Source organism: Bufo gargarizans, chromosome 3 (assembly GCF_014858855.1).
Source record: "Bufo gargarizans isolate SCDJY-AF-19 chromosome 3, ASM1485885v1, whole genome shotgun sequence".
NCBI classification, from domain to species: domain Eukaryota; kingdom Metazoa; phylum Chordata; class Amphibia; order Anura; family Bufonidae; genus Bufo; species Bufo gargarizans.
The window spans coordinates 63,119,476-63,144,788 of record NC_058082.1 but is presented as its reverse complement, the minus strand read 5'-3'; the positions used below and the strand labels follow the sequence as shown (position 1 = coordinate 63,144,788).

Sequence of the window (25,313 nt, the reverse complement as noted above, 5' to 3'; positions counted from 1 at the left end):
GACATCCGTAATTGAAATGAATAGGTCCGCATCCGATCCGCAAAAAAAAAGAAAAGAAAGGACACAGAAACAAACAACGTTCGTGTGCATGTGGCCTTATGTGTATTTACCATCCAGGGAGAAGTACTTCTTGCACGTTACATATGTATAGAGCGGGAATGGTGCATGCGCTGGAGCTGTGTCATGCCATCAGCAGCGAGTATGAACTGAAATATACCGGTGAAACTACGCTGCCATTGCGGGCATAGAAGATTTCACAATGATGTCACTGGGCAGGGAGAATACACACAGTGAGGGCATCAAAGGGTTAAACCGTAATGTCATTGTGCAATAATAATGGTCCCAGTGTATCACAGTACAGAGATAATGTACAAAGTGATGTCACATGGCAAGAAGAGAGAAGTCATGGGAATGAGGCACTGCACGCAGGGATGTCATAGTGTTTGAATAAACTGTACAGTGATGTCACTTCAGTGATGTAGCAATACAGGGATAATAAATGCTGCACCGTAAAACAGTGATAGTGCACACAGTGATGTCACAGCACACCAGATCAACACAGCGTCATTATACAAGGATAGTGCACACAGTGATGTCACAGCACACCAGATCAACACAGCGTCATTATACAAGGATAGTGCACACAGTGATGTCACAGCACACCAGATCAACACAGCATCATTATACAAGGATAGTGCACACAGTGATGTCACAGCACACCAGATCAACACAGCGTCATTATACAAGGATAGTCCCCACAGTGATGTCACAGCACACCAGATCAACACAGCGTCATTATACAGTGATAGTGCCCACAGTGATGTCACAGCACACCAGATCAACACAGCGTCATTATACAAGGATAGTGCACACAGTGATGTCACAGCACACCAGATCAACACAGCGTCATTATACAAGGGTAATGCACACAGTGATGTCACAGCACACCAGATCAACACAGCGTCATTATACAAGGATAGTGCACACAGTGATGTCACAGCACACCAGATCAACACAGCGTCATTATACAAGGGTAATGCACACAGTGATGTCACAGCACACCAGATCAACACAGCGTCATTATACAAGGATAGTGCACACAGTGATGTCACAGCACACCAGATCAACACAGCGTCATTATACAAGGGTAATGCACACAGTGATGTCACAGTGCGAAAAAAACAAAAAAAAAACACGTGTCCCCTTATGTGGTAGAGGGGTCAATGGGCCTAGGTGCGGCTGCCATCTCGGCACCTATAGTTATGCCCCTAAATAACAAAAAATGAGCAAAAGTTAAAGGGGTATAAAATCTCCCCCACAATGCCCAGGCCCCTTGTATGGATTATATTTACCTGCACGGCCGCCGCTGCATCCCCCCATTGCTCAGATCAAAACATCCGGCGACCTGGGGGAAGGGGGAGCAGCCAATAGTGGACAAGCACCCTTGAGGCTGGTCACCGTCGCGGCCTGCTATTGGCTGCCTCCCCCCTCCAGTAGCCGAGCGAGGGGGAGATGCAGCGGTGGCCGTGCAGGGATTCGGAGCGATGTGGGTGTCGGGGAGCAGGTAAGTATAATCCATACCAGGGGCCCGGGCATGGAGGGGGCGGTATTTTAGATAACGTCTTATCCCTTATAGAATAATATACAGAAAAGTGGTCAATTGTATCACGTTTATTTGAGCTTTCATAGAGCTGGAAAGAACAAGCGCTGTTAATAAGTAATATCTGCGCCGTCCCATTACTAACCTATTAACGAGCTCTCCCTCTAATTACATTACAACTGCTGAATTATAAATCTCACTCAAATTCTCCTGACATTACAGGGGTTTTCCCATAATCAACAAGCGCCTGATCATAGGGTCTGAATGCCAGAACCCCACCGATCCTGAGGACGAGGGTCCTTTGGCCTCCATTACTGCATCATCCAAAATCTATGGGACTAATGGAAATAGCGGAGTCCTATGGAAACTGAATGGAGCGGTAGGAAGCATTCCTGACCACTGCTCCATTCAAAAGCCCAGTGATCAGCTATCCTTTATATACGCGATGATAGCGTTGATTATGGAAAATCCCCTTCAAGGGGTTGTCCGCTTTTTACCACTAATCAGTAGTAAAAAAGCGGACAACCCCTTTAAGGGAATTTTATCAGATCAGTAGTGGTCCCACTCTCGGCACCCCCGCTGATCAGCTGTTTGAAGAGAAGGCAGTCGGTCAGCTTTTTTTAACATACCCTAAGTGGTTAACCCCTTAAAGACCAGGCCTATTTTCATTTTTGCATTTTCAGTTTTTCCTCTCCACGTTCCAATAGCTATAACTTTTTTATTTTTATTTTCCCATTTACATAGCCGTATGAGGGCTTATTTTTAGTGGGACAAGATGCGTTTTTTAATGCCACCATTTAATCAACCATGTCCTGTATTGGAAAACGGGAAAAAAAATCTTCGGGGGATAAAAAAAAACTAAATAAAAAAACGGAAATCCGCCATGTTTTTTCGGGTTTTGACATCACACTGTTCACTATGCACAAAAAATGTCCTGACATCCTTAATCTACGGATTTACTGTAGATTGCAGCATATGCGCACTAGGATTAGCCCCATTGTCACTCACTGGCGCTAATCCTTGCCTTTTCTGTACGGAAGCCGTGGGAATAAATATCATGTTCTGTATTTCTGCTGATAAATTATTGTCTGTGGCGCCAAACCTCCCGCCAGAAATGTTCCGATGCATGTGCGTGATGCTACAGAATCCCCATGTGCAGGGATCAGCAACCTCTGAAACAACTCCCAGAATCTTCCTGTCACTTCTATGGGAGTTACAAGGACAGTCAAGTCAGTGTGGATGCTGGGAGTTGTAGTTTCGCAACAGCTGTTGTGCCGAAGGTTACTGATCCCAATCCTGCATATTCATGGGATACGGATTGTCATCAGCTTTGATGCACATTTGGGTGTGGAATCCATGACAAAATGTACATCAAATCCAGGGTCATGGGCACCACTACAGCCAATGACGTCCGCCTGAGGTACACGATCCGGATCTTTACAGCTGAGGCCAATCATTGGCTGTAGAGGCGCGTGTGACCCTGTCCGTGTGGACGTAGACAGATGGGGGAGTGAAAATCAATTGAACCAGAACAGAGAAGATGAGTAGGGGTTTCCAAAAGTATTCCAGGTTGAGGGTGGAAAAAAAAAGATAAAAATAACTAGACGACCCCTTCAAGGCCCCCTTTATATCAGTTTTTCTCAATGCTTTTTGAAACCGTTTTATTTTTCCTATGTTATAGCTATTTCAAGAAACATAACTCTGGATATCTTATGACAGCACCTCTGCCAACATTAAAGATGGCCGCACTGGGATGAGAGCTGTGAATAAGGGGGCGTCGCTGTAGGTCACGTGGCTAGGCTGACGTCACGCCCTGCGACCAGCAGGGAAGTGAGTGCGGGCAGCACGTTGCCGATGTGCAGCGGGCAGGGAGAGAGACCAGCTCAGCGCCATGTCCGAGAGCCAGGTGCAGCTATGTACCGCGGCCACAGAGCCGGGGGGGAGCGTGTCCCTGCCTCAGAAGCGCTATTACCGGCAGAGGGCGCACTCCAACCCCATGGCTGATCACACCTTCCAGTAGTAAGTATGAGTAGCCCAGTACCTGTCACTGACTGCAGATACTAGGTGGGGGTCCTCTGGCCCCAGAGACTGTGGGGAGCATGGTGCCTGAACCCTCCCACCACAGACAGCCCCTTTAATCAGCTAGCCGCGGTGTGATTTGGTGACCGCCACCTGTCCGAATCTTGAGACCCACTGCAAGTGGCTGATTTCAGGATGAGGTGCAGCCGTTCTAATGAATGACATCCAAGTTAGGCTACTTTCACACTTGCGTTCTTTTGTTCCGGCATAGAGTTCCGTCGTCGGGGCTCGATCAGTTTTATCCTAATGCATTCTGAATGGAGTGAAATCCGTTCAGGATGCATCAGGATGTCTTCAGTTCCGGAACGGAACGTTTTTTGGCCGGAGAAAATACCGCAGCATGCTGCGCTTTTTGCTCCGGACAAAAATCCTGAACACTTGCCGCAAGGCCGGATCCGGAATTAATGCCCATTGAAAGGTATTGATCCGGATCCGGCCTTAAGCTAAACGTCATTTCGGCGCATTGCCGGATCCGACGTTTAGCTTTTTCTGAATGGTTACCATGGCTGCCGGGACGCTAAAGTCCTGGCAGCCATGGTAAAGTGTAGTGGGGAGCGGGGGAGCAGTATACTTACCGTCCGTGCGGCTCCCGGGGCGCTCCAGAGTGACGTCAGGGCGCCCCAAGCGCATGGATCACGTGATCGCATGGCACGTCATCCATGCGCATGGGGCGCTCTGACGTCACTCTGGAGCGCCCCGGGAGCCGCGCGGACTGTAAGTATACCGCTCCCCACTGCTACTATGGCAACCAGGACTTTAATAGCGTCCTGGCTGCCATAGTAACACTGAACGCATTTTGAAGACGGCTCCGTCTTCAAATGCTTTCAGTACACTTGCGTTTTTCCGGCGTGTAATTAGGCTACTATCCGTTTTTCCGGATCCGGCGTGTAATTCCGGCAAGTGGAGTACACGCCGGATCCGGACAACGCAAGTGTGAAAGAGGCCTTAGGCTACTTTCATACTGGCGTTTTGGTTTCCGTTTCTGAGATCCGTTCAGGGCTCTCACAAGCGGTCCAAAACGGATCCGTTTTGCCCTAATGCATTCTGAATGGAAAAGGATCCGCTCAGAATGCATCCGTTTGCCTCCGATCAGTCTCCATTCCGCTCTGGAGGCGGACACCAAGACGCTGCCTGACGAAGCGAAACCAAACGGATCCGTCCTGGCCCACAATGTAAGGCTACTTTCAGACTCGCGTTTGGTGCGGGTCCATCATGGATCTGCACAGACTGATCTGTTCAGATAATACAACCGTCTGCATCCGTTCAGAATGGATCCGTTTGTATTATCTGTAACATAGCCAAAACGGATCCGTCTTGAACACTATTGAAAGTCAATGGGGGACAGATCCGTTTTCTATTGTGCCAGATTGTGTCATAGAAAACGGATCCGTCCCCATTGACTTACATTGTGTGTCAGGACGGATCCGTTTGGCTCAGTTTCATCAGACGGACACCAAGACGCTGCAGGCAGTGTTTAGGTGTCCACCTCCAGAGCGGAATGGAGACTGAACGGATCTTTATCCATTCAGAATGCATTAGGGCAAAACTGATCCGTTTTGGACTGCGTGTGAGAGCCCTGAACGGATCTCACAAGCGGAAAGCCAAAACGCCGGTGTAAAAGTAGACCAAATCAATGGGGACGGATCAGTTTTCTCTGGCACAATAGAAAACTGTTCAAGACGGATCCGTCATGGCTATAGAAGACATAATACACCCGGATCTATTCATGGCCGATGTATCCGGTTGTATTATTGTAATGGAAGCGATTTTGCAAATCCATGATGGATCCGTGAAAAACACTAATGTGAAAGTAGCCTAATACATGGAGGGCCTGGGTCGCCCCGAGCCTGTGCTTGTTAGGGTGAATTCACGTGGGACAGATTAATTACTGAAATATCTGCGACTAGTACACATGGCAAGTGCCGGCCAGCGGCTACTGATTAAATGGCATTTCCAGGTATTTGATGACCTGCCCTCAGGATAAGTCGCCAATATCAGATTGTTGGAGGGTCCGACACCCCCACCGATCACCTGATTAGGGCAGGCGCTGGAAGCTCCATCCACTGTGAGTCCAGGGCCGGCATACTGGACTACTCCATCATGGCCATGTACTTCTTGTTCCGTCCACGGTATAGTTTATCAGAACTGGCTGACCGGCGGGGGTCCCGGGTGTTGGACTCCACCCATCTGATGTTGGTTAGGCTTGCAGTATATACCTACCAGAAATCCTGTTTAATCTGGGCCAGAATCTCTGATTGTGGTGGGATCAGACAAGCCTCTAATGTGTATGGGGGTTAGGTTTAGCCGGGGTACTGGGGCTATTGGCTAAATGGGAGCTTGTCCGGCTGCTGTCTAAAGTGGGTGGCCAGCCATAGTCATGGCCCAGCTGTCAGAACACGAGCAAAAGATCATGTTGATGTGCAGGCAGCATGTTATAGAGCAGGAGGAGCTGAGCAGAGTGATCTATACATTTATGGGAAAATATCCAGTAAATCCTGTAATTTAGTTCTATAAATTCTTCCTCGTCCTATCGATGACTGACAGCTAACAGCCAATTACAAGTCATACTGGATCTTTTCCCATAAATGTATAGATCAGTCTGCTCCGCTCCTCCTGCTCTATAACATGCTGCCTGTAGCTTACATTGCACTTTCATGGTGAACGGTTCCCTTTAATAGGTACAATGGTACAATGGATCCGCCCAAAAAACAGAAAATATACAGACGTCATCTGTTTTTTGTGGATCCGGAATTTGCGAACCGCAAAACACATACGGTCATGTGCATGTAGCCTAATTCTGAGAATGGAAGTCCTGGTCCCCTGATCTGATGGAGCGGCACTTTAATAATTCAGTGCAGCGCTCACTTATTTCAGGCAGTCCCATAGAGAAAGAATGCAGCAGCAGTGTGCCTGCTAGCCACCCCATCACTGGAACGGGACCGCCATTCTAAGGATCGGTGAGGGTCCCAGTGGTCCCCCGATCAGTTAGTTATAACATGTATTATAATCAGTTAAAGGGGTTGTCCGGGTTCAGAGCTGAAGCCTCCGCCAGCTTACCCATGGAGAGCCTGGCATCTCCAAAAACACCCTTTGAAATGAAATGCTGCAATGCTCGTGTCAGGGGGGCTGCCTGGGTGAAAACAGGGATATGTGTGGGTTCATCTTTACCAATTCTCCATTTTTTTTTTTTTTTTTTATTTTCCCCCACTTTATTTTCCAGTCCTGTTACACCAGAAGAAATGGATTGGTCACAATATTATCCTGAATACTTCAAGCCTCTATCACTGGATAGTTCTCATGATGACACGAAGGACTTGTCGGAGGTGAAGAAGCAAGAATATGCCGTCGAATTTGCAGACATTGGCTGTGGATATGGTGGTTTGCTGGGTACAGTTATAATTCAATTATCTCTACTATTTTTGGTTTTGCATTTTCGGTTTTTCCTCCCCACATTCCAATAGCCATAACTTTTATAATTTTCCGTTCATATAGCCATATGAGGGCTTTTTTTTTTTTTTTTTTTTTTTTTGCGGGATAGTGTATTTTTTATGGGCACCATTTTATTTACCATGTCTGTTATTGGAAAACAGGAAAAAATTATTTGTGGGGTTAAATTAAAAAAATTAAATAATAAACCCCCACAATTCCGCCAAGGTTTTTGGGGTTTTGACATCACTGTGTTGACTGTGTGCCAAAATTGACATGACATCTTTTTTTTCTTCAGCTCAATACAAATACGGCGAAACCAAACTTGTATAGGTTTTTTATTTTTGTTTTACTACTTTACTTTAAAAAAATAAAAACCTTTTGGGGCAAAAAATCAAAATTTTCTTTGCATCGCCGTTTTCTGACAGCCATAACCTTTTTTATATTGTGGTCTACAGGGCTATATGAGGGCTTGTTTTTTGTGGTTTTGATTGCTGTCATTTTTGTGGTAGGTATAACTTTTTGCACACGATTTGCAGTTTTTAGTCACCTTTCCATTCCACTGTTCACCACACGGGAACTTTTTAAAAAAACATGGCGATACCTGATATTTTTATTTTTTTATATATAAAACTAGGAAAGGTGATTTAAACTTTTAATTTTAATGTTTTTTTTATTTTTTACTCTTTTTCACTTTTTATTTAATAATTATTAGCCCCCTTAGGGGGTCTAGAGACTAGGATCTTTTGATCCCTTGTCCTAGTCACCCAAATTGAGCTCTATTAGGAATAGGATTCGGACACTGTTCCTGCTGAGTTGCGCCTCAGTGTTGATCGCGTCATCCGAGGGGGTTAAATGGCCAGGGTCAGCGGGATCGCCGTTCCCCGTCATTGTGGCTCGGTGTCTGCTGAATGATACAGCCAGCACCTGTCGTGTATGGAGTTGGCTTGCTGCAGCAGCCCGCTCCATACATTCCCTCAACCACTGTGACGTACGGCTACTTCACGGTGGTTGAAGGGGTTAAACGTCAGCTCCAGAGATGCTTTAACTAATATTTTAGGGGATTGCATTATAAGAATTTTTTCTGGAGGACAGCAACTGAATGGGGAATCTGCTGCTTAGAGGGTGGTTCCACACCTAGCATGTTTATCAAAAACACAGCATTTTTCTTGGTATTTTTTAGCCAGATGGTCGTTGTACGTCAATAGTAAGTACAAAGCACAGTAAATAGTGCATTATGTGGCGTTTTTATTGGTTTTTGGTGCATTGTGTGGGCCAGTGGCATCTTTTTCAAAACACAGCATGTGCTCCAATTTGTTCCGATTTTTGCTGAAGCCTATTCAAGTGAAGGCGCGAGAAAAACTGACCTCACATGGCCAAGTGGGGCTAGTAACTGCCCATGGATTACCGCTGATTGCCGGGCTGTGCCTGTACCTGTATGGGTCCAGCGCAGCAATTAATAAACCGCACATTATCCCTCTTGGGCCCACTGTATACGTGATGTCAGCCATTTTTTTCTGCAATGTAGGTACTTCATTTAAGTCGGGTTTGTATCTCTGCTTGATTTGTAGTTGAGTTGTCTCCGTTGTTTCCAAACGCCCTCATGCTTGGACTGGAGATACGTGTCAAAGTATCAGACTATGTGCGAGACAGGATCACGTCTTTGAGGGCGTCCCACCCCGGCCAGTACCAGAACATCGCCTGTATCAGGAGTAACGCTATGAAGTACCTTCCCAACTTCTTCAAGAAAGCACAGGTAGCTTCTGCGTTTCAACCTTTTATACCCTCCTAAGGGTATGTCCGGTGTTTTCGTGTTCATTATTAAAAGGGTTGTCCGGTTTTCTCATATTGATGATCTTTCCTCAGAATAAGTCATCAATATCCGATTGGTGGGAATCCGGCACCCCTGTCGATCAGCTGCTTGAAGAGACGGCAGCACATCCGCGAGCGTTGCGGTTTACCTGCAGGACTCAGTCATGGCCACTACTGTGGATGGAGGCTCTGCTTCCAGCTCCATCCACTGTAGCTTCTGGTGCTGGCGTTTGCCACAAACAGATATTTGGTGGGTGCCGGGTGCAGGATTTTCTTTTAAATTTGTAAACATTTTAGTGGACTTTTTATTTTATTTTTTTGAGTCCCCATAGTGTCCTTGACCCTGTGGTCCTTTGGTTGCTTCAATATACACTGGCATACCTCTGTCCTGTAGTAATGTATTTTGCCTCTGTGTTTGGGCTCATGCACATGACGTATGTATTTTGTGGTCCGCAAAAAATACAGATGACGTCCGTGTGCATTCCGGAACGGAACAGCTGGCCCCTAATAGATCAGTCCTATCCTTGTCCGTAAAGCGGACAATAATAGGATATGTTCTATTTTTTGCGGAACGGACATACGGAAATGGAATACACACGGAGTAACTTCCGTGTTTTTTTTTTTTTTTTTTTGGTGGACCCATTGAAATGAATAGTTCAGCATACGGTCCACAAAACAACCGGAACGGACACGGAAAGAAAATGTTTGTGTGCAAGAGGCCTTACTCTGTTTATCAGGTCCTAGTAGGCTTTGTTTCATCGCAGACCTGAGGGGTGACTGCCATAGTACCCCATTAGTACCCGGAGAGTACGTTGTGAGGGGTGATGTGCTTACAAAGGGAGCCCCCTCCTGTAAAACCACTATGATGAGCCTGGGATTGGAGTTAACTTTAATGCCAGCATTTGCAGTAGAGGGACGCTAAAGCAATTAAAGGGGTTAGCCAATATATATATTTTTTTTATTTCTTGTTTTTCCCTTTGATAACAGTAATGCCTTTTTCATTGGTACTCATTAAATGTTGTGCACGCATTGAAATAAATCTTTCTGTAGCGATGTAGCTAGAGATTCATTCTCACGCATGCGCTGGGGATTGCAGCCAGGCTACAATCACATGCGCAATGTACGACACATGATCCCAGAAGAACAGTAGCACAGCACTGGCCTGGTAAGCCACATTTAATAAGTACCAATGAAAAAGGTGTTAGTGTGATCAAGGAAGAGGGGGGGGGGGGGGGTCTGAAATGTAAAAAAATGGATGACCCCTTTAATTAGTAGCCCTCACTGCACTTACAAGGCTTTCTAAGCTGTACTTGGGCAAGTCAAGCTGCGTTAGCACCCCGGCCATGTGACATCACTGTATGGCCTAGTTGTAGCTCACCCCCACTCAATTCAATGGAACTGAGCTGCAATACCGAGCACAGCCGCTATACGATGTACGGCACCGTGGCTTCCTATAACAGCTGATCAGCAGGGGTGCCGGGACTTGGGCCTCTGCCGATGTGACCCCTTTCATTCATGAATTGCATTTTGGGAAGTTTAATCTTTACACCATAAGGTATTCGCTAATCTTTAATTTTCCCACTCCAGTTTTAGAAATTGGCTAACCTGTGTCTGATGACAAGTTGTCGACTGTTTCCAATAGCAACCAGTAGATTTATGGTGGCCGCTTATGTTCAGATGTCTTTGACGATTTCAAACATTTCTAAGTTGTTTTTGTTTTGTTTTTTCCTTCTAGCTTAGTAAAATGTTCTTCCTGTTTCCGGACCCTCACTTTAAGAAGACGAAACATAAATGGAGGATCATCAGTTCCACACTGTTGGCAGAATATGCTTACGTGCTACGTGTTGGGGTAAGTCCTACACATAGGCTTTTGTATAAACCCAGTGCCAAAGAAACATCCAGCCATCTTGCTACTTTTTTACGTTTACATTTTGTCATTTGCCGTTCAAATGCAACTGATCACAGGTTCTAAGTACCAAAAAAAAGCATCGGGAAGGATTTGTTGGAATGAAACTTTCTATGTGTAAATGTAATGGTGATGGATGTAAGTGATTACTAGATTAGAGAGAGAGGATAGATTTACTGAGGAAAACTGTTCCATTTAAAAGAAGGCTCTAGGACCCTGTTGAGATACAATACGAGATACGGCTGGACATGGAGGCCTACAGGTTCTGTACGGTATCCTGCGGCACATTTGCCCACAGATGTTGCAGTTGGGCCTGTAGATCCTGCACACTCATGGCCTGAAGCTGGTGCCCCAGGTGGTCCCATAAATGTCCAAATGGTGATAAATCTGGTGATCGGGCAGCCAAGGAAGTGTTACAATCTGGCGGAGACACCAGGAAACCCTTGCTGTGTGTGGTTGAGCATTATCCTGCTGAGAAATGCCAGTTGGAAGCCCGGCCATGAGAGGCATCCCATGTGGCCGCAGGTTGTTCTGCACAGATCACTGAGCTGTTAGTGTCCCTCGTATTATTACTGGGGGTCACCAACTGTCATATGTGGTGGCTCCCCAGATCATCACACCAGCAGTGTGTCACTTTATAGCAGAGGACGGATGGAATCGCTTATCATGTGGCCTCCATACTCGAACCCGATTATCAACGGATCCCAACCCACTATAGATATGTCTCTAAAGATGATACTGTTCCAGTCTGTAGCAGTCCAGGTTCCCCAGTCACGCAAACAAAGGTGTCAATGGCAGGGCATGTAATGGGCATGACGCCAAATTTTCTTCAGCTAAGCACCTGGAAATGGGCCGGGCAGATACAGGAGTCTTTAATGAAGGTGCCACCGGTGTCTGGATGGTGGACAAAGAAACTGTCTTATCTGCTGGCATCAAATGATTCTACTGGTGGTCTGTTTGGGTGGTCTGGAGCCTGTTCGCTGTGTATTCATGCCCTCAGGTAACGATTGCTCCTAACACATCGTAACAGCTAGGTTAGAACGGTCTACATGGCGGCCAATTCATTAAAACTACCATCCTGCTTCTCTCTGTCCATTTATGCCCCCCCCCCAGTCTGTCTTCGAGTGCATAGTAGAGGCATGTCTATCATTCAGTTATCTCTCCCCAAGAGGTACACTACCCAAAAATGGCCTCTGAGAGCCTAATCAGAACACACCTGTAATCATTCACTTATCTGCCTGAGACATCACAATATGCAGAGTTTTGCGGCAATCTGACATTTTTATCTGGGTGTATAATTTTTTTCGTTGTCAGTGAGTGTAGATCTCAGTCAGTTTTGCTGGGGTTTTCTTCTGTAGAACTTTATTCTGATTGAGGCATGAATCGCAGTTTTTGTATGGTAAATGTAGCCTTCCCTATTTGACGTAGTTGCTTTCTTCTTATGCAAGCACTTCTCTCTCTCACTAAAGGGTTATCAGTCCCATAGAAGTGAATGGAGCTGTGGACGAACCTGCACGCAACAGCGCCATTATTTTTATTTTATTTTTTTCAGCGATTGAGAGGGGGTCCCCACAACCGGTTTCATTTTTAATATTTATAATGATATTTTTTTACTAATAATCTTTGTTGGATAACACAAAAAAAAAAAAAAAAAAAAAAAAAACATTTCAAAGGTTTTGAGAAAAAGTTATTGTCAAATAACATTAGAAAATGGTCAAAAATCACCCAGCTCTTCCCTTTATCTCCCCTCCTTTCGTTTGGTCCTATTTTGTCCCATATTACTGTTAAAACTCATGTCTTCCTACTCCATACTGTCCTGTGGCTGTAAGACAGGTGGCTGGAGCATCAGTCTCCCTCTGCCTTATGTGCAGTAGGGCAAGCTGTCACAATGAACATGGTGTCTAAGCTGATGACAGCATGTTATAGAGCAGGAGGAGCTGAGCAGATCCTTATATAATTTTATAGGAAAACATTCAGTATAACCATACTTCCCAACTTTTGGAAAACACAAAGGCCCCTTTTACACAGGCGAGATTTCCGCGCGGGTGCAATGCGTGAGGTGAACGCATTGCACCCGCACTAAATCCAGACCCATTCATTGCTATGGGGCTGTGCACATGGGCGGTGTTTTTCACGCAACGCAGGCCCCATAGAAGTGAATGGGGTTGCGTGAAAATCGCAAGCAAGTGCGGATGCGGTGCAATTTTCACGCATGGACGCTAGGAGACGATTGGGTTGGGCACCCGATCTTTATTATTTTACCTTATAACATGGTTATAAGGGAAAATAATAGCATTCTTTATACAGAATGCTTAGTACAATAAAAAAATAATTTAACTCACCTTAATCCACTTGTTCGCGCAGCCCGGCTTCTCTTCTGTCTTCATCTTTGCTGTGCACAGGAAAAGGACCTGTGGTGACGTCACTGCGCTCATCACATGGTCCGTCACATGATCCATCACCATGGTAAAAGATCATGCGATGGACCATGTGACGAGTGCAGTGACGTCATCAAAGGTCCTACTCCTCAAAGAAGACAGAAGAGATGCCGCCTGCGCGAACAAGTGGATTAAGATGAGTTAAAAAAAAAAATTTAACCCCTCCAGCCCTATTGTACTATGCATGCTGTATAAAGAATGCTATTATTTTCCCTTATAACCATGTTATAAGGGAAAATAATACAATCTACACAACACCTAACCCAAACCCGAACTTCTGTGAAGAAGTTCGGGTCTGGGTACCAAACATGCCGGTTTTTCTCACGTGCGTGCAAAAAGCATTACAATGTTTTGCACTCGTGCGGAAAAATCGCACATTTTCCTGCAACGCACCGCATCTTATCCGGGCCAAAAACATGATGCCCGTGTGAAAGAGGCCAAAAGGACAATATATGCGGCATGCGTAGTGTTCCGCAACAATTTTTTTCCATACTAGGCCACGCCTCTAACTCCGCCCAAAACATAACTATACACACCCAGTCCCCTTAATTCTACCACATAGTAATTAGTCCCCCTTTATGCCAGCACACAGTAGTAATGCTCACACTGTGCCCCCCTCACAGTAGCTGTGCCCACATACGTCCCCTTCATGGAGCAGCAGAGGCTGATTCCCGACCTGCCCCACTGCTCCTACACAGACCAGCAGCGCAATGTGTGACAGATATCGTGCTCCTGCTGGGGAGCGTCAGCAGCTGAATGGTGGAGCGGGAGTGGATGGCTCCTGCTTCACCACTACAGTCGGCTGTCTCTGCGTCTTATGGACACAGAGACAGCGGACAGTGGGACATACCTCAACCGTTGTGGGACAGCCACGGAAATCCGGGCCTGTCCTGCCGGATCCGGGATAGTTGGGAGGTATGTGTATAATGTTTTTTTTTTTATTCATTAAAATTCCTGCTCGTTTTGGGCTTTGAAGTCGGGGAGGCGACTGACATGCACAGCCATAGAGGGACAGCTGTCAATCACTGATGGGACTACCCGCTTGACTTCAAACCCAGAATGAGCAGGAATTTAAAGGGATTCTGTCATTCGATTTTACCCCTATAACCTAAACATATGCCCATGTCCGTACTAATAAAATGAATCCTAAGCTGGCCTTATTAAACCTGCTTGTGGCTCTATTAGCCCAAAAAACATGTTTCTATAACCTGTCAATCACCTACCTAAGGTTAATACAGGGTGCCCGGCCGCACCCATCGCCGCCCTCCCTGTCTACAGCGCCGCCTCCGCAATCCTCCCGTCCCTCTGCCAGATCCCGAGCGTGCGCACTAGGCTCAGCCTGATGCGCCCGTGCGGACTCCTGGCAGCGGCTTCGTTGAGCGAAGTGCGCATGCGCCTGCCTGATGCGCATGCGCACTTCGCTCAACGAAGCCGCTGCCAGGAGTCCGCACGGGCGCATCAGGCTGAGCCTAGTGCGCACGCTCGGGATCTGGCAGAGGGACGGGAGGATTGCGGAGGCGGCGCTGAGGTGAGGAAGGCAGCACTGTAGACAGGGAGGGCAGCGATGGGTGCGGCCAGGCACCCTGTATTAGCGGACGTCCCCTTGGGCACCATAGGTAGGTGATTGACAGGTTATAAAAACCAGTTTTTTTGGCTAATAGAGCCACAAGCAGGTTTAATGAGGCTAGCTTAGGATTCATGTTATTAGTACGGACATGGGCATATGTTTAGGTTATAGGGGTAAAATCTCATGACAGAATCCCTTTAAATGAATAAATTGCGAGTTTTACTGAATCTTTTCCCATGAAAATATATACCAGTCTGCTACGCTCCTCCTGCTCTGCTGCCTACAGATTACTTCCAATTTTCATGGCGGCCGGTTCCCTGAAGCCCCTCTCCTCGGCTGACCACCAGCCAGGAGATGGTAGAGATCATCACGAGATTCATTTTAGTGTTCTCTGCAGGATTTCTACTATGCTATTTTGTTTCAACCTGTGGCTCTCCAGCTGTTGCAAAACTACGACTCCCATCATGCTCCAATAGCCGCACAGTGGGGATTCTCTTGAGCGAATTGAGCTTCGGTTCATAGATTTGAAGTCGATTCGTTCAAAAACTTTGGTTAGAATGCATTAACATGTATTGGCTCCGTGGAGCCAAACTTCGTCTCTGTGCGAGACTTCGGTAAATTACTTCAGTATTCCTATTCTATTTTAAAATACTGGCTAGTACCTCGGTACCAAAGCAGACTTCGGATTCCTATTTTACAATGTTTTTCAGTACGCATATAGGAATACCGAAGTCTCGCGCCACTTTAGCCGAGACGAAGTTTGGCTCCACGGAGCCAATACATTTTAATGCTGTATGGAGACGGCATTAAAACCAAAGTTTTTGAACTCCAGACTAGTGGGGAACATTGGCTACAGATGGACGAACAGTGAGGACATCTATATTCCGTATTTACTTTTAGCAGTCATTTCGAAGTTTAGCGTTCCTCTAAAGTTGGTTTCAGGGTCTTTGAAAAGTCAGCAGTGTTTGGGGACTTCCCGCCGGGTATGACTCTGATAACGTGTGGCTACGTGTGTGCTGGCTGCAGCTGTAACTACATGTTGTATCATCAGGTGGAATAAAGGAAACGCTTTACGTGACCCTCTTCGTCTGTCATGAGTCATAATGTTTTCCTGGTTTGGTGTGTGGTGCAGGGGCTGGTTTATACGATTACAGATGTGGAAGAAGTTCACGAGTGGATGGTGACGCACTTCACGGAACATCCTCTTTTTGAGAGGGTTTCAAAAGAACAACTGGTAAGACCGTGTCCTGTAATACAGCTTCTTCCGTGTAATGCACTTCTCACACGTCATTCATTTTTCTACTACTTTAGTCTTGTGAAATAAGTGGTTAGCTTCCCTTAACGGGGTGGTTTTCTCTGTCCTTGAACCCTCTTCTGTTTATATCCATCATGTGCGAGGGCTCATTGGTGCTCTTTGTCAGATATATAGGTCATAGTGATCTTGCAGGCGCTGCCGTTGTACCCACGGGATCAATGGAGGAAGCACAGCTGATACACCTAGCTGGATTCTTACCACAACTGACGACGCTGATCCCAGTCGTGTAACCGCATAGATGCCGCGGTCAATAGTGACCATGGGATCTCATCAGTCTCATCATAGACTGAAAGGAAGAGATGGCCTCTGTAAAATGTTCCCCTTTACCCAGTCCCCCCCTCTTAACAGAATGTCCGTCCATCAGTTTGTGACCTTAAGCTCAAGGGTACTTGGGTTCTGCACAGGGGCGTAGCTAAAAGCTTATGGGCGCTAGTGCAAGAGTTCAGCTTGGGGCCCCCCTTCCCTCAGTGCTTGTTGGAAAGGGGCAGGGGAGCACGTAGCCTTCCTGCTGCCTGAGGCAAACCTTGAAAGGGCACCCCCCCATGCCAAATTCTTGACCTAACCCCTTCCCTCCAGCTAGAGGTGTAAATTGACCAGCATGCACTTTCTATAATACCGGTGTCTTATGTGGCACAAGGGTCTTTGGGCCCCTCAGGCTCCTGGGCCCTGTAGCGACTGCTACCTCTGCACCCCCTATAGCTACGCCCCTGGTTCTGCAGCAGGACAATGATCTGAAGCACACCAGTGTGTCCACCTCTGAATGGCTGAAAAACCCCACAAAATGAAGGTCAAAGTCTGGGCTTAGATCTGATTGAGATGCTGGAGCATGACCTTAAACAGGCCATTCACGCTCAAACCATCCAATGTGGCTGGATTAAAACAATTCGGCAAAGAAGAGTGGGCCAAACTCCCTCCACAGAGATGTGAAAGTTATCTCAAATCCTTGATTGCAGTTGTCACCGGCAAGGGTGGCACAGACGGTTAGTAGGTTTAGGGGGCGATTACTTTTTCACATAGGGTTGGTTTGGATTCATTTTTTTTATCCTTTAATCAAAGAAATCCACATTTAGAAAACTGCATTTTTGTATTTGCTCAGGTTATCTTTAATATTCAAATTTGTTTGATCTGAAAAGAAATCTGTGAAGGGGTAAATACTTTTGTCACAGCACTGTAGGTGTGGGTTCCACCTCTGGGCCCTGCACCTTTCTGACATTGGTGGCATATCCTTGTCTTCTTGTGTTGTGTTGCAGGCAGGTGACATCATCATTGATAAACTGGGCACATCTACCGAAGAAGGAAAGAAGGTTCAGCGTAACAAAGGCCAAAACTTCCTGGCTGTATTTCGCCGCGTGGAAAACAGCACTTTCAGAAGTCCGGATTCCTAGCTGTGTGAGAAGGGTTCCTTCCTCCCAAGACAAATCTAAAACTTTGGCTGTTCATTTGTTAATGGCAGAACTGTTAACCCTTTTGGGACAAGCAGCAGATGCAAGCCCCTCCATGACTATGTTCGTATGGGGCACCAGAAGCCCCGCCACATGCGGCTGTCCAGCGCTGACCTGCAGATCGGGCAGATAACTGACACACTAGTCTATCTGCTGAGGATTTTGTAGTGACTTACAGGTGTGTGGTTTGAGGACATCTGCAAAGCTGTATTTTGCTAACATTTTTTCAGCTTATTGAGGCAACAGATTTAAAAAAATTAATAAAAAATAAATGGACTTAGCTTTAAGGGGTGTTCCGGTTATAACAAGTTATCCCTTATCCACATGATGGGGGATAACAATCAGATTGGTGGGGGTCCTACTGCTGGGACCGCCCCACTGATCACGCGAATGGGGGCTCCGTACCCTGTGGAGGCCCCCTGAAATGAACGGAGCAGCTGCTTCATTAATTTCTACGGGCGCACTGGAGATAGCCAAGTATAGTGCTCGGCCGTCTCCAGCACTCCAATAGAAATGAATGGAGCAGCAGCGCGCTTTCCTAACCTTCTGCTCCACAGGGTAAGGAGCCCCCGTTCTCTTGATCAGTGGGGGTTCCAGCGGTAGGACCTACACCAATCTGATAGTTTTTCCCATATTCTGCAGATAGGGAATAACTTGTTATAACTGCAATACCCCTTTAAAATATGTACACAGTGAACCACTTTTTTTCCTTTTTTTTTTTTTTTTTTTTTTTAAATTGTGCAAATGACCGGAAGTTCCAATTTTCTTATTTTTAATAAACCAGTTGTAAAATGTTAATTGCTTGTGATGGAATCATTTCTTTAGAAAAAACGTTATCCTTTTCCGTAGTTTAGGTGGGCTGCAGTAAACTTGCGTGGGTTACTGGCAATTGCTGGTTTACGATTAAGGGCCTGTGTGAGGTCCGAAACACATCAGTGTTACGATGTGCACACCATGGGAGGAATTGATCATGAGGGGAATATTTGAAGTCCGTTTTGCTTGAGTCTGTGTTGGAGTACTTTATACCACATTTATTAAATGTAACATGTTGTGATAAATTTGTCTTATCCTAAAACCTAACACCTTTCTCTAGAAAAGCTACTCTAGTTTTCCTACTCCACCTTCCTACTGGAGTGGTATTGTGACTTTTGAAAAAAAAAGTCTCAACTATAAATCTGGAGTGAAACTCATGAACATGGCTAATCACACCCACTTCTCCACGCACATTCAAAAACTGGAGTGAGTGGTGTAAAAATGAAAAAAGTTGCAATAGCCCAATTTGTGACTGAGAATTCTGAAGTGAAGGCATGATAAATCCCATTTTTATTTTATTTTTTTAAATTTTTCTATGCAAATAAAGTTTACATGATTTTAATCTTACAGTTATTGCTTTTATTGGACATTATCGTTTTAAATTGCCGGGCTTCACCTGTATTTGCAGAATTAACCATGTCAAGTGGAGGTGCAGTAGAGCAATTAATAATAATCGCTATACTGGTGCCGGGTTGAACTGTGTACAGAAACCAAGAGGAAACCGGGGGATCAACCTGTAATAAAGAATTGATGATTACAGTATTTTTGGGCTATAAGACGCACCGGACTATATGACGCATCTAGGCTTTGGAGGAGGAAAATAAGAAAAAAAAAATATTTTTTTTTCTTCAGACACCAAACTTCATCCGACACCCCCCCCCCCCCCCCCCTCCCCCACAATCCCATCAGATCTCAGATCAGACCCCATCAGACCAGAGGTTAAAAAAAATATATAAATGTATCTCTCTTGCTCTGGATGGTGCTGCCACTCACTCACAGCTTCCTGGTCTTCTGGCCTGCACAGCACTATGACCTGACGTTGCCTAGTGGCTGGTCATAGTGCGCGCCTATGTGCACTACGTCCTAACGCTGTACGCTTTCAGGACACCGTAAAGAGTGGGACCCAGAAGAGTTTCGGGGATAGTGAATACAGCTCCCTCACCGCTCCCTGCACCTCCCGCATCCTGATGATAGTTTCTATAATGGAAGTGGTCATTAGCATTCTGACTATAAGATGCACTGCCACTTTTTCCTCACTTTTTGGGGAGAAAAGGTGTCTTTATAGTCCGAAAAATATGGTACTTACCTGACAGATTGTGTGCCACCACTCTGGTTCCCCTGGCAGGGCTTTATTTTCTTGGCTGCAGTGGTGACCTCATGTTGACAACACGTCAACCCCTGGAGTCAATCTCTGGCCTCAGTGGTGCACTGAAGAGGCCAGTGATTAGCTGCAGTGGTCTTGTTTTGACGATGTGACAACCCCGCTGGGATTGACTGTCTCTATTGTGTAAGATTCTCAGGTGGGGGACTTTGTGGCTTTGTACACATTTATTTTCCACTACATATAGTTTAGGCAGACGGTTGTACTCCTCAGTATCCTCACTATACTAATGGAAGGCCACATTTATCCAACTGAAAGCATATTTTCTGTTGTGTTCAGCACACCAGGTGGGGTAGTTGAGGCTGATTTAAGTGGGTGACTATGTCCACAGGTCATGTTAGGTCATCGTCCTTGTCCTTTTTTTTATATGTACCTTCCAGGTATTTTGGTGAGCTGTCAACGTGCTCTATAAATATAGAGGGAAGAATGACATCCTCAAGATTTTTAGTCAAAAGGTTTTTATGAACATTCTGCACATGAATAAACGGGCATAGGTATGACTGTCAAAATGGCACGAATTACAAGTCTCCTTTAAAAAGGAAGTACAATGGTGCAGACATTTTTTTTTTTTTACTAAAAGAGGGGTAGACGCGACAGGGGAAGCACAAATGGGAAGAAAGGGAAATCAACGAACACAAGTTCTGGATGCTTCATACAATATATATAGTAAGGGTTCATTCAGACAGCCTTATGAATGAGTCCGCATCCGTTCCGCAGTTTTGCAGAACTGGTGCGGACTAGAGATGAGTGAATTTCATATTTTTAAATTCGCTTTGTTTGGTGGTAAAAGCAGAATTGTGTTATGTATTCCTTTACCGCGGACCATAACGAATGCCTTTAGAAGCAGTCCGTTATTCATTCCATCATAAAAGAAGTCTATGGGCTGCAAAACGGATCCGTTTTGCAAGCCATAGACTTTTATTATGATTGAATGAATAACGGAATGCCTCCCGTCGTAGAATTGCGTTATGGTCCGCGGTAAAGGAATTCATAACGCAATTCTGCTTTTACCACCAAACGAAGTGTCAACGAATTTCATAACCAGAGCGCACCCATTTATTTCAATAGGGCCGTAAAAGTTGCAGACAGCACACAGTGTTCCGTTCCGCTGACAAGAATAGGCATTTTCTATTATGGTTGCAGCCATGTGCATTCCGCAAATTGCAGAACACACACAGCCAGTATCCATGTTTTGCTTATCCGCAAAGCACTACGCAATCAGCTAGAAAGTATATTAAGTGCTATAAGGCATAACTGGATAAAATAATTTTAAAATTTTTATGTTCAAAGGGAACTAAAAAACTTTGAGAACAGTTGATTAAAAACATTTTGTACATACAGTTTATTTAATGGCATTAGACACAAACAAACGATCTGTCCATTATTAGGCCTTTTAATCAGACGTCAGTGAATCATGGACAGCACATGTACCCATTGATTTTAATGTGTGGATTCATGCATCTGTAATTTACCATGGTCCAGCGGGCCAGAATTACACCATGGAAACATGCCCTAATTCTTGACCATGTTTAATTATCCATCACGCTCATCATAGTCTATAGGTCCTTGAAAAAACACGGAGGCAAGACTTATGGCATCCGTGTTTCACAAATCGTTATTAAGCCTCATTCACATGTCAGTGTTTTGGTCAGTGACTGTGAGCCAAAAACAGGTTTGGATCCTCCACAGACATAAGGTACTCCCTATCTTACCACCTAGATGATGTGGTCACAATTGACTGCTGCACCACAGGATCTTAGTTCTCATCTGGAGGTTGCAGTGGGAGCAGAGTCGTGTAATCTCACAGTAGCCACAATATCACCTTGACCAAAATGTACATCACAGTGCAGGAACCATACTAAAGCCTCGTTTACATGTCATGTTGGGTCAGTGATTTCCATCAGAGATTGTGAGCCAAAACCAGGAGTGGAGCCTCCACAGACAGAAGGTATAAGGGAAGGATCTGCACCTGTTCTGTGGAGTCACTCCTGGTTTGGGCTCAAAATCACTGATGGATTCACAATGGCACCACCTGGAGGTTGGCCCGCCTTCTCAGGGACAGGAAACCATAGCGAGATCAGCCAATAAAGGGCCCCCCTCCCTCTTTCCTCTCCAGTTGTTTCCTGTCCCTCAGAAAGTTGGGAGCGTAGATCAGCAGCTTGCGCAGCCTTTTCTTGGTTTGTAATCCCAGCTCTGCCGGAGGGCTGTTGCAGGGGGAGGGATCGCGGGACACAGTAAGGCCTGTCCCGCCCTCTTCTTGGTGTGAATCCGGCAGGTCCCGGTCACCCCGGGCTTTACCTCCTGCGTCCTGTAAAGTACGGACCGACGGATCTGTGGGCATCGAGGCGTTCCTGGGCCTGGGAACTCTCCCGTGAGACTCCCTGTGCGCCGTACTGACACAGAGTTCAGACGTCGGCTTGGCGGGGCGCACGGGGGAGGGGCTGTGATGTTACCGGACCAGGAAGTAAAAACAGCTCAGGCTGCCGGCGTTCCAGGCAGCTGTCTGTTCTGAACAAGCATGTCCCTGCAGGCTGACTCCGAGTCCCCCAGGAAGCCCACAGATGCTCCCAGGCCCTCAAGCCCGGTGTGCCTCCTCCCTATGTGTTATTGGGGTATCTTTAGAGGGCACTTTTTGGTGTTGTTTCTGTTACTACAAACACTTCTCTTTGGTGGCAGTTCCCAAAAAAAAACTTACAAATTTTGTCCTGGATTGTGTCTCCTAGGAGAGAGATGTCTCAAAAAGGATACCGTCCCTGAAAAAGAAATGTACCATCTGCAAAAAGGCGCTTTCTAGCTCCTATAAGAAGCCTCTATGTCAAAAGGTGGTCTCTGATCAATCCCCTACCCTGATTGAAAATCTGAGAACCATGATTAAAGGGGAAGTCAAGGCTGCTGTAGAAGCAAAGTTGTCTACCATTCCGTCCAGACCCTCTATGTCAAGTGCCTCTGTTATGGAACAGGACTCGGACATAGACGAGGGAGAAATCACATCCGACTCAGACTCATCTACAGGTCCTTCTAAAAAAATTAGCATATTGTGATAAAGTTCATTATTTTCTGTAATGTACTGATAAACATTAGACTTTCATATATTTTGGATTCATTACACACAACTGAAGTAGTTCAAGCCTTTTTTTGTTTTAATATTGATGATTTTGGGATACAGCTCATGAAAACCCAAAATTCCTATCTCAAAAAATTTGCATATCATGAAAAGGTTCTCTAAACGAGCTATTAACCTAATCATCTGAATCAACTAATTAACTCTAAACACCTGCAAAAGATTCCTGAGGCTTTTAAAAACTCCCAGCCTGGTTCAATACTCAAAACCGCAATCATGGGTAAGACTGCCGACCCGACTGCTGTCCAGAAGGCCATCCTTGACACCCTCAAGCAAGAGGGTAAGACACAGAAAGAAATTTCTGAACGAATAGGCTGTTCCCAGAGTGCTGTATCAAGGCACCTCAGTGGGAAGGAAAAAGTGTGGCAGAAAACGCTGCACAACGAGAAGAGGTGACCGGACCCTGAGGAAGATTGTGGAGAAGGACCGATTCCAGACCTTGGGGGACCTGCGGAAGCAGTGGACTGAGTCTGGAGTAGAAACATCCAGAGCCACCGTGTACAGGCGTGTGCAGGAAATGGGCTACAGGTGCCGCATTCCCCAGGTCAAGCCACTTTTGAACCAGAAACAGCGGCAGAAGCGCCTGACCTGGGCTACAGAGAAGCAGCACTGGACTGTTGCTCAGTGGTCCAAAGTACTTTTTTCGGATGAAAGCAAATTTTGCATATCATTCGGAAATCAAGGTGCCAGAGTCTGGAGGAAGACTGGGGAGAGGGAAATGCCAAAATGCCTGAAGTCCAGTGTCAAGTACCCACAGTCAGTGATGGTCTGGGGTGCCATGTCCGCTGCTGGTGTTGGTCCACTGTGTTTTATCAAGGGCAGGGTCAATGCAGCTAGCTATCAGGAGATTTTGGAGCACTTCATGCTTCCATCTGCTGAAAAGCTTTATGGAGATGAAGATTTCATTTTTCAGCACGACCTGGCACCTGCTCACAGTGCCAAAACCACTGGTAAATGGTTTACTGACCATGGTATTACTGTGCTCAATTGGCCTGCCAACTCTCCTGACCTGAACCCCATAGAGAATCTGTGGGATATTGGGAAGAGAAAGTTGAGAGACGCAAGACCCAACACTCTGGATGAGCTTAAGGCCGCTATCGAAGCATCCTGGGCCTCCATAACACCTCAGCAGTGCCACAGGCTGATTGCCTCCATGCCATGCCGCATTGAAGCAGTCATTTCTGCAAAAGGATTTCCGACCAAGTATTGAGTGCATAACTGAACATAATTATTTGAAGGTTGACTTTTTTTGTATTAAAAACACTTTTCTTTTATTGGTCGGATGAAATATGCTAATTTTTTTAGATAGGAATTTTGGGTTTTCATGAGCTGTATGCCAAAATCATCAATATTAAAATAATAAAAGGCTTGAACTACTTCAGTTGTGTGTAATGAATCTAAAATATATGAAAGTCTAATGTTTATCAGTACATTACAGAAAATAATGAACTTTATCACAATATGCTAATTTTTTTAGAAGGACCTGTATTTCTGAGGACGTTTATAGGAAACTTCTTTGTTCAATTGAAGAGACAGATTCCTTACTAAAAACCATCCGAGCCACAATTAACTTAGAAGAACCCAAAGAACCGCTTACAGTACAAGATCAGATGTTTGCGGGTTTGGGAGACAGGAAAAAGCGAATTTTTCCAGTCCACAGCAGTATAAAAGAAGACAGAAGACAGTCAGCATCAAAAATATTTAAGAGAAAATATCCTTTTTCCGAGGAAGATTCGGTCACATGGGACAAGACCCCTAGAGTGGATGCCCCAGTGGCAAGAATAAAAAAAAAATCTGCATTACCCTTTGAGGATTTGGGTTTACTTAAAGATCCCATGGATAAAAAATGCGAGAGTCTGCTTAAAAAACTTGGGATTCCTCCACCGCAGTTTTGAGACCCGGGATCTTGGCAACCTACCCTGTCCTTGTAGTTAGGTCAATTGGAGGAGCACATGGAGTCTGGCACTCCAAGAAAAGACATTGTAGCCTCAATCCCTATGTTAAAACAGGCCGCAAACTTTATGGCAGACGCTTCCGTGGACATAGTAAAATGATCAGCCAGAACAGCCGCCCTGTCCAATGCTTCATGCAGAGCAATTTGGTTAAGAACCTGGTCGGGGGATACAGCATCAAAAAACAAACTATGTGCCTTGCCTTGCTCGGGGGATAGAGTGTTTGGCTCAGCGCTTGATGATATTTTAGAGAAATCATCAGATAGGAAAAAAGGCTTTCCCACTGAATCAAAGTTTTATCATCAAAGACGTGGTAGGCCTGATTAGAAGAAAAAAGAATCAGGATCGTCTTGGTAAACATCCAGAGGAAAAGGGAAAGGGTTCCTATTAGAGTTGAGCGAACACCTGGCTGTTCGGGTTCGAGAAGTTCGGCCGAACTTCCCGAAAATGTTCGGGTTCGG

The 25,313-nt window shown here is 45.6% G+C and overlaps 1 protein-coding gene across 1 annotated transcript; it reads left to right on the top strand.

Annotated features, from left to right (window-relative positions):
* Nucleotides 1–3,413: 3,413 nt before the first annotated feature.
* METTL1 (methyltransferase 1, tRNA methylguanosine) lies at nucleotides 3,414–18,906 on the top strand. Its single transcript, XM_044287498.1, has 6 exons — nucleotides 3,414–3,619; nucleotides 6,900–7,066; nucleotides 8,677–8,861; nucleotides 10,653–10,766; nucleotides 15,961–16,062; nucleotides 17,394–18,906. The coding sequence occupies exons 1-6, from the start codon at nucleotides 3,492–3,494 to the stop codon at nucleotides 17,526–17,528; spliced, it is 831 nt and encodes a 276-aa protein (XP_044143433.1). The 5' UTR covers nucleotides 3,414–3,491; the 3' UTR covers nucleotides 17,529–18,906.
* Nucleotides 18,907–25,313: the final 6,407 nt, after the last annotated feature.